At 41.7% G+C, this 15818-nt stretch overlaps 2 protein-coding genes across 2 annotated transcripts in view; one reads left to right on the forward strand and one right to left on the reverse strand.

The window, feature by feature from the left end:
• Positions 1-358: 358 nt before the first annotated feature.
• On the forward strand, positions 359-8118 carry LOC139474174 (GATA zinc finger domain-containing protein 14-like). Its single transcript, XM_071257070.1, has 4 exons — positions 359-385; positions 3205-4694; positions 5601-5647; positions 8045-8118. Exons 1-4 carry the CDS (start codon positions 359-361, stop codon positions 8116-8118), a joined length of 1638 nt encoding a protein of 545 aa, XP_071113171.1.
• A 5587-nt stretch (positions 8119-13705) lies between these two features.
• LOC139473628 (adhesion G-protein coupled receptor D1-like) overlaps positions 13706-15818 on the reverse strand; it is a 31628-nt gene continuing 29515 nt past the window's right edge. The window contains exons 22-24 of the mRNA XM_071256302.1: positions 15534-15619; positions 14948-15116; positions 13706-13972 (exon numbers count right to left, since the gene is read on the reverse strand). Coding sequence (XP_071112403.1) covers positions 13706-13972; positions 14948-15116; positions 15534-15619 — 522 coding nt within the window. The remainder of the gene's footprint in view (positions 13973-14947; positions 15117-15533; positions 15620-15818) is intronic.

Here is a 15818-nt window from a genome sequence, read left to right on the forward strand (position 1 = left end):
GAACTCTTTCTGGGGTTACGATGATAGAAGTTGAAGAGAAATAGAAAATTAGTCAGACATGTCTGTTTTCTCTGTGAAATCCACTTTTAATAGAAATGATATGGTATGATAATTATGAAATTTCAGAGCAAATGAAAGATGTCATAGGCATTTGCTAAAGTAGATGATAATGAAGAAAAAACACTGCGATTGTCTTAAATACTAGTTGTCAACAGGCAAGTCATGTCACTGAGTCTATGTTTGCTATATCTTATTTTATTTTCCCTTGGTTTGGTTTTCTTAAATAGATCATTCCAAATAAACCCCATATATTTATCCCCCCAACTCCCGTCATCATTAATGATCTAAATATGTGAAAATGTCGTTCTTCTCTCACTCTGAGCATGTAAGAATGAGAGAGAGTTCGGGCTAATACGCTTAAACAGGGTTTCAATTCGACTTTTTGGCAGCTTAATGTGGTTGTAAGGCCCATTTTGAAGCAAATCATGTAGGGTTGTTACCTTGGTGACAAGACCAACGACTAGGGGGCATGGTGTTTACAAGCCAAGGATGCTAATCGGAGTGAGCCTAGGTTCTGGATCCAGACACGGCTTAAGAACGCAACATTCCCAACCTTCATCAGAGATGTTTAATAACCAAAGTTCTAAAAGTTTAAAACTGCATTTTCAGTGTTACTGCAAACTGCATTTTCAGTGTTACTGCACAACTGCATTTTCAGTGTTACTGCAAACTGCATTTTCAGTGTTACTGTACAGTTAAAACGAGTTTAGAATGTAAACACATACATGTTTCGATGAAAAGATGTTTAGGAATGTGTTTAAATCCAAAACGGAGTACACATTTCGTGTGTTTTTCTAAACACGCTTAGGATCTAAACCCTTGAAACGAACTTTCGTCTCACAGCATAAACACCACCTAAACTAAACATCACCATAATCTAAACATGCTTAGTATTTTAAACATGTTTAGAATTTAAACACGTTCAGAACTTAAACATGTTTAGAATTTAAACACGTTTAAAACATTCAGAGTTTAAACAAGTTAAAATAAAGTGCATATCATTTTGCAATAAGTCAAATAAGGATAAGATGTTTATGAAATTAGATGTGAAGATCCTTTTCACAGGCACTAGCTTAACACATAAACCACCAGAATTTACAACGAATTTGGTATACTATTAACTTACGAATGTACAAATATACCTAGTGAGGTGACTAAGACAACTGACATCTGTGAGGGCAACAGTCTCCGTAGCACAGGTGGTAGAGTGGAGGAGGTAGAGGTCGCAGGTTCGTATCCCGCCGAGGTTTTAAACGCGTCGTGTTCATACATGTTGCTGGAGGCATCAATGGGTGTTTTCTGGTCTTTCCCGCATTTAGATCCTAAGCACGATTAGCTGTTAAACACAATTCAAAACAAGTTTAGGGGTAAACATTTCAAAATTTGGACTAGAAACGTTTTTGAATTCTATAAATTTGGTTTAGTATCTGAACACATTTTTACAGTGTTGTGCTAGATTCAAACACAAGATGATAAAATCACGATAAAACGTTTTGAGAAAATTCGGGATTAAACATGATACATTGCGACATTTTTCCGTAACGTAATTTACGTCCTTGGTATAATTAATTTCATTACCTACACCACCTGGAAATTATTCCCGATAATTTTTGAAAACTTATTCTAATTTAGGAAGATATATACAACCGGACCCATTACCCCCAGGGCGACGTGTAACTCACACGCTACATGTATGTTCTCTCAGGGAGCGTTTTACTGATCAATTACTGCATATAACGGATCCTCCTTAATCCAGACAGGCCAATCTAAAAAAATAATATTAATTCAATTACCCGTTTAAATTAAATAAAAGTGGTGTTGTTTGTTGACTGACTGAACTGATCAGATAGATGAGAATTCTGAATTGACAGTGTGGATTAACGGGGATGAACTATACAGAGAGGGTCAATGAAAATTCTGAAAAAATGCGATTAGATCCTGAACACAAACCTAGACAGGTTCATTGTCCCATAATTATGACGCGCTTAGGTCTAAACATGTTTAGGATTGTGTTTAACAGCTAAACACGTTTAGGATCTAAATTTGGGTAAGACTAGTATACGCCCCTTTAAATTCATTGTAGGTAAATCTAAGACGGGGCACTTTCTATAGGTTTTTTAGCATTTAATGGGAATACAGAAGTAAGGGGGGTGGGGGTGGGGGGGGGTCCTAAAACAGTTCAGGTTCGGTCGTAGTGATCAGTTGTAATTTCATTGTCAGCTTTCGTTTCCTGTATGAGAGAAATACTATTTCTCATACTGACACAACACGTTAATGAACAAAACACTTGTAAAACTTCGGCGGGATATAAACCTGCAACATCTTGATTTGGAGTCCTGCATGTTACCATCTTTGCTACGGAGACTGTTGTCGTCACAAATATCAATTCCCTACTCACCATCAATTAAGCTTGGTTTATTTCTACATTTATATGTCAATATTGTACCAAGTCCTGGTGGTATATGCGTTATGCGAGTGCCCGTGAATCTGATTGGCCATCTGATTTCAAGATATATTACACATCTTATCCATTTTGGGCTTAATGTCCTATGGTATGCACTTTATTTAAAATAAACATGTTTAAACACGAAAAATGTGTACATTCTGAACATGTTTAATAATAGTGATGTTGTGTTTAGTTGGTGTTGAGGCTGTGAGAGGACAGCAAATTTCATGGGTTTAGACCCTAAACGTGTTTAGATAGAAAACACCTAATATGTATTCTGTTTAGGATTTAAACACATTCCTAAACATGTTTAGATTTTAACATGTCTTGTATGAGTTTACATTCTAAACACAGTTTTTTACACAGGAGAGTTGTAAGAAGTTGTATTTACAGATTTAGCTATTGTCGTATTGTTTTAGAGAATATATGTGAACAAGATAAAAACAAAGTAGTGTTCTGACATTTGTTATCAACACGGTTAGTTGATAATTGGATTTGTTTTCCTGCAAACCGCTTACAATACATCTAACACTTGGACATATATTACCACCTATGTACGACCCCATGACGTATATTAAATAACTAACACATCGCTCTAGAACTGAGAGGTGGCAATTTGCACCTTGAGTAAACTAATTATAGCAGCCCAACATATTGTGTAACATAGTATTACTTGCAACTTGTGCCACACCTGTAAGACACCTGTTCTGATCCGGGGGTGGGGTGGCACAACCAACAACATCTACACAACCAACACAACCAACACTACCAACAACACCAACACTACCAACAACACCAACACTACCAACACAACCAACAACACCAACACTACCAACACAACCAACAACACCAACACTACAAACACAACCAACAGCATCATCACTACCAACAAAACCAACAGTATCATCACTACCAGCACAATCAACAGCATTATCACTACCAACACAACCAACAGCATCATCACTACCAACACTACCAACACAACCAACAACACCAACACTACAAACACAACCAACAGCATCATCACTACCAACAAAACCAACAGCATCATCACTTCCAACACAACCAACAGCATCATCACTACCGACACAACCAACAGCATCATCACTACCAACAAAACCAACAGCATCATCACTTCCAACACAACCAACAACACCAACACTACCAACACAACCAACAGCATCATCACTACCAACAAAACCAACAGCATCATCACTTCCAACACAACCAACAGCATCATCACTACCGACACAACCAACACTACCAACAACACCAACACTACCAACACAACCAACAGCATCATCACTACCAACAAAACCAACAGCATCATCACTACCAACACTACCAACACAACCAACACTACCAACACAACCAACAGCATTATCACTACCAACACAACCAACAGCATGATCACTATCAACACAACCAACACTACCAACAACACCAACACTACCAACACAACCAACAGCATCATCACTACCAACACTACCAACACAACCAACACTACCAACACTACCAACACTACCAACACTACCAACAATACCAACACTACCAACACTACCAACAACACCAAGACTACCAACACAACCAACACTACCAACACTACCAGCACAACCAACACTACCAACACAACCAACACTACCAACACTACCAACACTACCAACACAACCAACACTACCAACACAACCAACACTACCAACACTACCAGCACAACCAACACTACCAACACAACCAACAGCATCATCACTACCAACACTACCAGCACAACCAACACTACCAACACAACCAACACTACCAACACTACCAGCACAACCAACACTACCAACACAACCAACACTACCAACACTACCAGCACAACCAACACTACCAACACAACCAACACTACCAACACAACCAACACAACCAACACTACCAACACAACCAACACTACCAACACTACCAGCACAACCAACACTACCAACACAACCAACACTACCAACACTACCAACACAACCAACAACATCAACACTACCAACACTACCAACAGCATCATCACTACCAACACTACCAACACTACCAACACAACCAACACTACCAACACAACCAACACAACCAACACTACCAACAACACCAACAATACGAACAACACCAACACCAACATCAACAATACCAACACAATCAATAACAGCAACCACAACACCAATACAACGTACAACGTGCAGACCTGTTACACCCCACGCCCCAACCCCCCTCCTTGCACACACACACACACACACACACACAAACGCATACACACACAGACACACACATACACAGACACACACACACAGACACACGCACGCACGCACACACACACTATATCACAGACATACACACACACACATACACATACAGACACACACACACAAACACACATACACACGCATACACACACAGACAGACACACGCACACACGCACGCACGCACACACACACACACACACTATATCACACACATACACACACAGACACACACACATACACATACACACACATACACACATACATACATACACACACACACACACACACACACACACACACACACACACACACACACACAGATGAACCTTTAAATCTCTCCCTTACCTAATGTTGAAAGGTTGACTCAACGCTGGAATAAGTATGTTCAGTATGCGGCGAAGGCCTACACGACACAGACTATTTCTGTTTCCTTACATATTTAGGTACAAGACAAACAATCTAATCGCACGAAAAAAATGAACATGTGTCAACACTCAACCTCTCGCTTCCTGATTATCTGATTTCTACAAGGTTCGGGGAACAATTTAAATTCACGATGATCAATCAAACACATACCATCTGTGATAAAAGCGTCTTAGAAATCTGTTTCTATTTACCAATGAACGATATCCTTCGTCGGACCACGTTTTTCTCTGATTGTGTTTTAAGACGTATTTAGCATCTTTATTCTCTTATTTTGAAATCTCACACCATCCATTAACAAAGCTAAATCGGAATGTTTACAATCAATTAAATATGATCTTCTTTGATACTGGTTGTGGGCATACCTGCATTTGATTTGTAAAAGTACACTTACTGCCGTGTGTTTACAGAAGCCGTGGATTCCATGAAAACACCTTTCATATTCTCGGCCATGATGGTAGGTGGATCATGTACTTACATGTCCAACCTCTCCCTGACTGCAGACACATATATTTACGAGTGCAAAGCAGGGCTTGAGAGATGTTTTGTCTGCTTTAAGCAAGAAAACTTGGTCTGCTTATTCTGTGATTAATTTAACGAAATGTTTCAGATAGAATAAATTATATCAGTTTCAAGAAATGGCATATGTAATAATACAAATAATAATAACAACAACAACAACAACAATAATAATAATAATAATAATAATAATACGCTTGCATCCCAAGTACCAAGTTGTCCGACTCCCTATTGTTCATGGTGCCTTAGGTTTGGTACCTCCCAATCTGTTGACTGACATTGGGAGAGTACCCGGGTTTGCTGCCAGGAATACAGCCCTTCTGCCAATCTGGGTAATGCAGAAGGCTGCAGTGTTGGGGAGTCTTCACATTCTTCGAAAAGTTCATGGAGGGTTTGACTAGGTAGCGCTTCCTGGGCGAAGTCCCATTCGCCGTGCGGGCTGCGTGTAGAGGGGGCAAGGTCCCAGATAACAAATAATATTCTACCATGAATTTGGAATTTACTCGATTCTGATTGGTCAATCAGAGGCTATTAAATCACAATACACACCCTCTGATTGAAACAGCTGGTTTGACGGCCGTATCACCGCGGAAACTAATATTCATAGAATAGTACTTTTTTCAGTCATTGTCGGTAGGCATATTTAAATAATTTTATCTACAATTACAGGTTACAAAATGCACATATGCGGTTACTACAATATTCAAAGGACGCAATACATTTCGTGCAGAAAACACGATAGAAATCTACAAAGGGAACGTATTTACGTTTTGGAGACAACAGAGAGCTGAATTTAACATTTGAAACCTCACGCTGCGCGTTTCGTTCCAAATTCAATTTAGCGCTGTTAAATCTACAGGTAACCTAGCTCTACATTGATAATGATAAAAATAATAATTTACAGATTAAAATAAATAATATAAGGAACCGGAAACACAACTTCTCAGGTGCGCTTAAAAGTTCAGTGCATCCTATGGCTGTCATTTCACTCCGTCATCTGTACTCAGGGTTTTCCTCCCACACCCAGCAGTCCTACTGAGATATCGCAGGAAACAGACAAAGCCCCAACGCCGCAGGTCCTGGATGTGTGGCCCCTTAATGAAAGCCACAAGCAAGGGCATGGAGCTGACAAACCAACATCTGTAGAAAGTTGCTTAAACCAATCACGTTGTGGCAGTGACCTTACACACACACACACGAACGAACGCAAGCACGCACGCACGCACGCACGCACGCACGCACGCGCGTGCACGAAACTATGCGCATGTAAACAAAAGCGACAAATAACATATCCATGATCAGAAGAAATATCTGCTGAAAACAAAGACCATTGTACGATTGCGATTCTATAATACCGAATTCCACGTAATAAGCGCCCAGGGCGCTTTCAAAATTAGAAATAGGGGTCTCTTATAAGAATTTAATTTTGGTGAAAGATCGTAAATTTCGTGATTTATGCTGACAGCCTGAAATGATACAAAAGAAAAGGCTGTACGTATTATACACGACATATATATTTTATCAGAATATAATTTTTACATTGATCAATCGGAAGGGTGCTAATTGGGATTGTTCACTAGCCAATATATTAACAAATATCGCCGTGGGCTCTTATTACGTCGAATACGGTAAGTGTGTGTTTATGAATGGCCATCAAATAGTGATGATACCAGGTGTTCGCGAAAAGGTGAGCGTATTGTGTCCCATCTGTGACACCCATCACAAATACATGCAAAGGCAAGTGAAATGTTCACCTGAAAAAACCCACATGGTTCAAATCAAAATAGGAAATTGCATCGGACGTCATTTTTGTCACATCCTCCACAAAAAACTATACAACTTTTTGAAATCCTTTCTAAGGCTATAGCTGAATATTGCTGAGTGCGGCGTCAAACAACAAACAACAAACAAACAAACAAATCTGAGTATTGTTGTGCTGATCAAACAATTACTGAGCAAGAGTCGTACGACGCTGTTTGAAATCTCCATAGAAAGAGCATTCTCGATTGCACCTTAAATGGCATCAAAGGTTGGAGCTGTTGGAATATTTAAATAAACGCTATAATGTGGCAATTATTGCTAAAACAGGAAAAGACGATCCACAATAATTTTATAAACTTCAGAATTACTTGACCACTTGATTTTCTTAAAAGAATTCTTTTCAAAACCAATGTATATATTACAAGACCCCATAAGACTAATACAAGACATTCATGTACATGTGTGCGTCGGATACAGAGTACTCAGCGTCATGGCAATGACGAAACAACTCCAATGTTCCCATTCATGTTGCCACTGTCGCACATCTCTTCTACAGCATCTTGAATCGTTGTAGAATCTCCGCCTGATCCTGAAAGTCTCTGGGATCCCTCTCCAAACTCCCCCATCTGCCGTCTGATTGCCCGCTAACCAAGTAATCTCGGGTTAATTACCCCCCGAGCCATAGGGGGATGTGGCTCTCCCGAACAATCATTTGTTTGAATGCTGATTGGGTGCTTGCGTCAGTCGCTCTTTGATTATTCCTGGAAGTGAATGCCAAACTAAGACCGTTATTTTTGTTCCAAGGTGAAGTAAGGGACATGCAGGTTTTGGGAATGTGCGCAATATCATAGCGGTTTGGTTTTTTGGGTTCCAAATGATTGATTTGAAGAATTCCAGATGATTCTTGTGTCGCGTAGGCGAGGAGAGGTTACTTTGTGTTGCAATGCAGCGTAAAGACACTGTGGTCCTTCTGTGAAACTATCAGGATGTTGTCGATTTATGAAATGCACATGCCATGTGAACCACTGATCGCATGTCTATGCATAATATTATACGGCTCCATAGCCACGTGTAATTCTACCGCCGTGGTTCTGTCTTGTTATAATGAGATCGCATTGTTTGTGGCAACCCATGCTTGCTGTAAAAGGCGACTATGCTTGTCATAAGAGGCAACTAACGGGATCGGGTGGTCAGGCTTGCTGATTTGGTTGATGCATGTCATCGATCCCACTTACGTGAATCGATGCTCATGATATCAATCACTGGATTGTCTGGTCCAGACTCGATTATTTACAGAACACCGTCATATAGCTGAGTGCGGCGTTAAACAACCAACCAACAAACCAACCGTAATGTTTGTGAAAGGCAGCCGTGGTGCACTTTACGATACTGGTGCACAAAGGGGTTAAAGTGCAAAGACATACTCTAACTTGGTTGTTTGTTTGTTGTGTAACGCCGTACTCAGCAACAGTCCAGCTCTATGACGGCGATCTCGTTAGACGCCTCTTACGGCAAGCATGGGTTACTGAAGATCAATTCTAACCCAGATCTTCACTCACTAGTACAGTATATTCATAGATTTTGCAAACATTTTGCAAAACATTTTGCATTTGTATATCAATTGAACCAGTGGCATTGTATATGGACCGCGCGTTTTTAAACACAAGAATGTCTTGTCGGCATTGAGAGGCCATTACCATGGCAACATGCGTGTCGATACGTGTAACATGGTGACTTACCATCAGTCGCATATTTAAATTGAAGAGATGTCACAAAACACTCAAAATGCATGAAAGTTATGCGTGGACATTTCAGATATCTTTTATTTTCATAAAACACCTGTTGATCAAATCCTTTATTTGTGGTATAATCCTTTTAAATTAACCAAACCAAACCTTGAAACGACCTTATCGTATATAACATCCATCCACACCACCTTGCCCACATTTGTAATGAAAACTGAGTGAGTCGCGAGCTACTAGCAGAGCAGAATACCCTTGCCGCGAACACCTGGTGGTCATTTTCAGTGATCCCTTCGTATAATTTTCATCACTATTTTCCCTTTACGCCCTCTGTTTACGACATTGGAGACAGAAAATGTTGTGGTTTTGTACTCATATATCGAAAAGTTCGTGAATATGACAATAGTTGACAATGGGAGTATATCCGCAATAAAAATATTATTCAGAAAGTGAGTGAGTTGGATTTGAAACCCGTTTCCAGTTCCAGTCATATCAATGTTGTAGAAAAGCCTCAAGTGGCGCAGATCGTTGACGTTGTAGACGTTTTGACGAAGGTCATAAAGCATGGGGTGTGGTACTGACAGATATTTCATGATCAGGTCACACGGACCAATCGTTTAAAGGTTTCCCGTACTCAACTAGCACGTCAACAGCACCTCAAGGACCTTGTTCAAAACAACGATCTTAGCGCTACGAATCTGCCCCAGAGACTAAGATAGATTCGTGAACGAGGTCCTGATATCTATCCACATAAGCACAGCACGTCCACAGGACTACATTATGTTATTCCGATCTCCCAAGGACCGCCTCCGTGGCCTAGTGGTAGAGCGTCCACCCGGAGAGCGGAAGGTCCGGGGTTCGATTCCCGGCCGCGTCATACCAAAAGACGTTAAGAGATGGTCCATCATGTTACCCTGTCTGGCTTTCGGTATTAAGGGGCTAAAACAAGGACTGGTCGGCTCGGAGTCAGTATACTGTGTCTGAGTGGGGTATTCATGTTAAACTGCGGCATGGTATGTCAGTGTGCTAGCACTATAAAATCGGCATCAGTCCGGACTAGTACAAGCAGCCACACACACGTTCATACACGTCGTATTATAAGTGCAATAATGTTAGACGGTGAACCCGGTTTCACCTCACTTGACCGATACCTCAAAGTGACTGAACACCTGTTTTACCTTCTATTACACCAATATATAAACAATACATATCAATAAAGAAACGATAAAAGAGGTCCAGAAACACCCATGTTGGTAAAACATTGACTCATATGCAAAAAAAAAAAAACGAAATAATTTACAGTATTGACTTGTGTTACTAAAAATAGAACAGGAATTCCCAAGTAGTGGTATTCCCCAAACCTCAGCCAATCAGATGTCTCGGCTTGTTGGAACCCCCCTAACGTTATTGCACCTAATATAGTTTGATATGTTTAATCTATAGATTAAAATAATCACAGGCTTTATATTAGGTCAATTAACTGAGTTTATGTATTTCGTCCGAGGTGGTTCTGTGTAACCATTAACCAGGCGAAGGTAAGCAGCATTGGTGGCGGCGAGTAGCTGGATGGGGGACCGTTTGACTTTGTTTTTTCTGTATAACCATTAACCCGGCGAAGGTAAGCAGCATTGGTGGCGGCGAGTAGCTGGATGGCTGACCGTTTGACTTTGTTCTTTCTGTATAACCATTAACCAGGCGAAGGTAAGCAGCATTGGTGGCGGCGAGTAGCTGGATGGGTGACCGTTTGACTTTGTTCTTTCTGTATAACCATTAACCAGGCGAAGGTAAGCAGCATTGGTGGCGGCGAGTAGCAGGATGGGTGACTGTGTTCGGCAAGCTTGACCACCGAGCTTCTGGAGCCTCATTCCTGCCCCACACTGACATGTGCACATGTAACATTTGATGTCTCCTTTTGCAAGCGTTTTTGTTCGCAATGCTGCCTCTGTTCATCAAGCACTGAATGGGTACCAGGTAGGATGAGATGGTAATATGACTGTTAACCTTCACAGGGACTAAGAATGAAATTCGAGTGCACACTGATCCACTGACCGGATGTATGATGGTGTGCTTTGATGATGATGATGATGATTTTGTTGTTCTGATCATCATTATTATTATTACTAGTAGTAGTAGTATAAATGAATGGTGAAGTTCTTCCGACGATTATCATTATTATTATTAGTAGTAGTAGTAGTAGTAGTAGTAGTAGTGGTAGTAGTAGTAGTAGTAGTAGTAGTAGTAGTAGTGGTAGTAGTAGTAGTAGTAGTAGTAGTAGTAGTAGTAGTAGTAGTAGTATAAATGAATGGTGAAGTTCTTCCGACAACAGTAAGTCACCACAAGCAAAGTATTGGCAATAACACCAGGTGTTTGCGAACTGGAGACATTTCCTGCTCGACTGATCTCCCCAGTCAAGTGTAAAGTTCCTGCCCCATATTCACGCGTTTATTTTCGTGAACCTATAGGTCATTGACCATGGAAGCTGATTGCCTTGTCACAGATATGATGGAACGGACAGAACGTGAATGGGGTGAGGCGAGTCTTTCCTGAGGTCAGAATCATTCCGACTCACGCTGTTACATCTACGAGATGGAGCAACGTTCATGCACTCATAACATCCCAGTTCTCTTATTAAAATGGAACGATATTGTGAAACATTGCTGAATGCAGCACAACCCCATCCCATAGGTCATCATGATGAGATTCATGAAATGCACATGGCGACTCGAGTTACCTACAGACGAGTACGGTTGGACATTATTCATGATGGCGTGGTGAGATCTGAACATAAACCACCCTCAAGACTGACCAGCGAGCTGCGTCCCGATCAGAGCGATGCATGAGCCCTCATCACCAACATGCTTTAGATGACACACGGAAATTGCTCTTCATTTACAGGAAACCGTCATCTGGCCCTGCCATGAATATGCTAGTGAACGCTCCCATACAAAGGGACGCACTCTGTTACAACTGGGGAATGCGTGGCCCGGTCGTATGAGGCGCTACCATTCGTTATGCAGAGTTGCGTCCCTTTGGTGTGGCAGAAACCTGTGACCGTGAGTTTGAATCCCGGTTGGTTCTGATTGTTTTTAGTTTTCATCATGATATCCGCGCTCGTGGGTTTCAACTAACAGTAAACGTCTAAGATTTTCTTGATTGATTATTCCTGAAAGCGGCTCTAAAATAAAAATTAAAAAAAACCTCTCTCACTCATTATATTACTACAAACGCGGCGGTCCGTCGTCTCACTGTTCGTATTAATAACCTGTCCATGTTTGTGAAAATTACTCATGGTGAACCGTCTGTGAATCAATATAATGACATGTTATATAATATAAGTTCGACACAATAGACACGGAGATCGATGTTTATATGTGATGTTTATTATCATCATTATAACACGCACAAGTGATTTCTAACATGTATCAAGTTAATTACCCGCTAATTGTTAATTACTGAACGTCGAGGTTCATGTATATTCGGTGTCAATCAATACATCAATAATACACCAGTAATCTCCACCTGGCAAAGTATGCATAATATATTGATCTAAAGACAACATGTAAAGTGTGACCACCACCTTCTGGACCCGTCAGTGCATCACCGTGACGTAGTGAGGGTTCAGTTATAGCTGACAAGCAGGCCAGGGCCCCGTTCCACAAAGCCATCTTAGCGCTAAGATGTTCGTAACCACCATACTTTAACACTGGTTTACGAGAGTCGTTGCGCTCAGATTGATTTGTGGAACGGGGCTAAAGACTGGTACTTCTGGCAGCCATCGGTGGTAATCAACACTCCATCCACATTCGTCACCACTCGCCCCTTCCCGTAACCTGCAAGAAGACTCGTCCCCCTATAGATGAATGTTATGTGCGAAAATACGACTAAAAATCAGAATGCGCGTATGACTTCAAGTACTTCGGTCAAAGAATCCCTCAAGAATAACTTTTGATTTTACATATGTCTTGCATCTATAAACATACCCAAGATACAGTTAAATGTGTTTAATCATACTGTATAATACTGTAAGTTCCGTTGTGTTTCATTACCATCTGGAATATATACGACATATGGGGGAAATATACGAGAATCATTACGCAACGAGTTGTCAATTCTTTTAGATATGCCCGTTTGCGGTTAGACGGAACCTAGTCGCAAAAAGCCCACGAGAAGGGCACGAGTCGCTATTCGGTTTGTCCCGGAATAACACGAGTTGGTCACGAATGACTCTATCCAGTGAGTTTTGTTTTACGCCGCTTTCAGTCATGTCACGACAAGGGCATCACGTATGTTTTCACACATTGTACCCTCATGGGATTCGAACCCATGTATTCGTCGTGACAAGCTACTGCCTCAGTACCACATTGTGGGACTACGCACTGAGACACAAACCACACAATGGTTATTGTATCGTTAAGTGTGTTTTTATAATTAGACTAGTTTCACTGGTACAAGATCGGGTACATATATATATCTCCCTTCAAAAACAGCGACCTTTATTTACTGACTGATTCAACGCTTATCGGGGCGGGACTACTTTTTCTCCGCCCATTTTTTGATGTGTCACTTTCCGGGTTTGATCCTACGACAGATGACCCCGTTGGCGGAGTGATGACCCTGTCCCCGGGTTGTCTTGTTTGGACTGCAGGCCTCGCTTTGAATGAAGATGGTCTGATGTCGGATATCGGCTCTACTTTGTTGTGCGTCTTCAACTGTCGTGACAGGTCCCAGGACGATTTGCGGCGTAGGAATACGTCTCTGACCTAAACATGTGGACACGAAGAGGATGATAAACACCGGTACCCTTCCACCAACAATGAGATTGACAACTGCATAACATGTTGTGTGAGTGAATATGGTTTTAAAATATCAGCGATATATCGCGGTGTGATGAGCTTAAAATTACTTCAAACATTATTCAGGAGGAGGAATCTAACCCTGGTGTTCCTTAAGGGTGTGGTTGACCCAGGGTTTAAAGTAACGCAGTTCGTGCACGTCAGCTACAACGTTTGGTTTGCTTGTTGTTTAACGCCGCACTCAGCAATATTCCAGCTATATGACGGCGGTCTGTAAATAATCGAGTCGGGACCAGGCAATCCAGTGATTGACATCAAAAGCATCGATCCACGCAATTGAGATCGATGACATGCATCAACCAAGTCAGCAAGCCTGACCACCCTATCCCGTTAGTCGCCTCTTACGACAAGCATAGTTGCCTTTTACGGCAAGCATGGGTTGCTGAAGACCTATTCTACCCCGGATCTTCACGGGTCTAGCTACATCGATCCGGTGGGTTCAAATCTCAAGTTCATCCTTCTTACGACCCTTAATTTGAATCGTAGTCTTGTTTTTAAAGCGGTGTCTGGTCACGCCGAGGACCTGTACTTGACTCTCCACATGTGTGCAATATATGAAGCCCATTGTTGATGTCACCGCCGTGAATCACTGCCCAAGTGATGGGCGCAGGTCGTGGCGACATAATTCCGTCTCTTAATGACATAGGGTGGTGAGGCTGCCTTGTGGTTAAAGTGTTAGCTCATCACACGGAAGGGTTTGATTCCCAATATGGGTGCCAAAAGACCATTTTTGGTGTCCCACGCCTTGATATGGCTTGGCTATTTTTACTGCCCCAGTGATGCGCGCAGGTTATGGCGACACCTTGTTGTCTCTATATGACCTGGGTGGTGAGCTTAAAGCGGCGTAAAAACTCACTCACTCACTATATGACCTTGACCTACCTCACTGTTGTAGATGCAGTGACAGATGAACAGCAGCAGACCCTGCAGGGAGTTTGTGGCCGCGAACAGATACTGGAACACCACCGTCTTCCCGGAGAAGGTAAACACCCCGAACAGCCATGTGCAGCCCAGCAGCGGCAGCAACAGCAATGACGCCTTCACCGCCGTCCTGGAATAGATGAGAAAACGCCACTGTTGGAGGATTGCACATTGAGAAATATGTCGTACGTGCTTATCATTCTGGCTTAACCAAAGAACACACCTAGATTCCTAATTGAGGTAAAAATGGATTCGGATCCTTGCACACAGCTAAGGGACCTAACTCTGCATCCTCTTAAAGCAAGGACCACAGTCCTATACCTCGGGACGTGTTATCACAAATCTGTGAGTATGTCAGAGGTTGTTGGCTCCCAACAAAACATTTATTTCAATGATGTTCTGTCGAACAGTAACAACACCCGTGGAATGATCAATTCAAAAAACGGCTGCCTAGTTATGGAATGGGGATTTATTATAATTACAAAACCTCTAAAAGCATCAGTTTCATGTATCACACAGGGCCATGAAAGATTCCGAGCCCACCTACTTGATGCTGCGGATCTTGTTCTCCTCCATGGCCACACTGAGGCTGAGGATGACCCGCATCACCAACATCAGGATGATGAGGTTGGTCTGCAACAGACAGACCCAGGCATGAGTGAGTGAGTGAGTGAGTGAGTGAATGAATGAATGAATGAATGAATGAATGAGTGAGTTTGACCCGGCTTTCAGTTATCTTTCAGCGTGTGACTAAACCTAAAGCAAAGCAGACATCAGACCACGGGTATAGGTTGCTGCAATCTGTAAAATAATCAAGGCGAATCTGGATTGG

This window comes from Haliotis cracherodii, unplaced genomic scaffold, assembly GCF_022045235.1.
Source record: "Haliotis cracherodii isolate W230 unplaced genomic scaffold, xgHalCrac1.p SCAF_3, whole genome shotgun sequence".
NCBI classification, from domain to species: domain Eukaryota; kingdom Metazoa; phylum Mollusca; class Gastropoda; order Lepetellida; family Haliotidae; genus Haliotis; species Haliotis cracherodii.

Coding starts and splice junctions, on each gene's coding strand:
- LOC139474174 (XM_071257070.1), top strand. CDS start 359: ATGTCGTTCTTCTCTCACTCTGAGCAT. Junction 4,695..5,600: donor AACCACAACACCAATACAAC/GTACAACGTGCA, acceptor GTGTGTTTACAG/AAGCCGTGGATTCCATGAAA. Junction 5,648..8,044: donor TCATATTCTCGGCCATGATG/GTAGGTGGATCA, acceptor GAATCGTTGTAG/AATCTCCGCCTGATCCTGAA.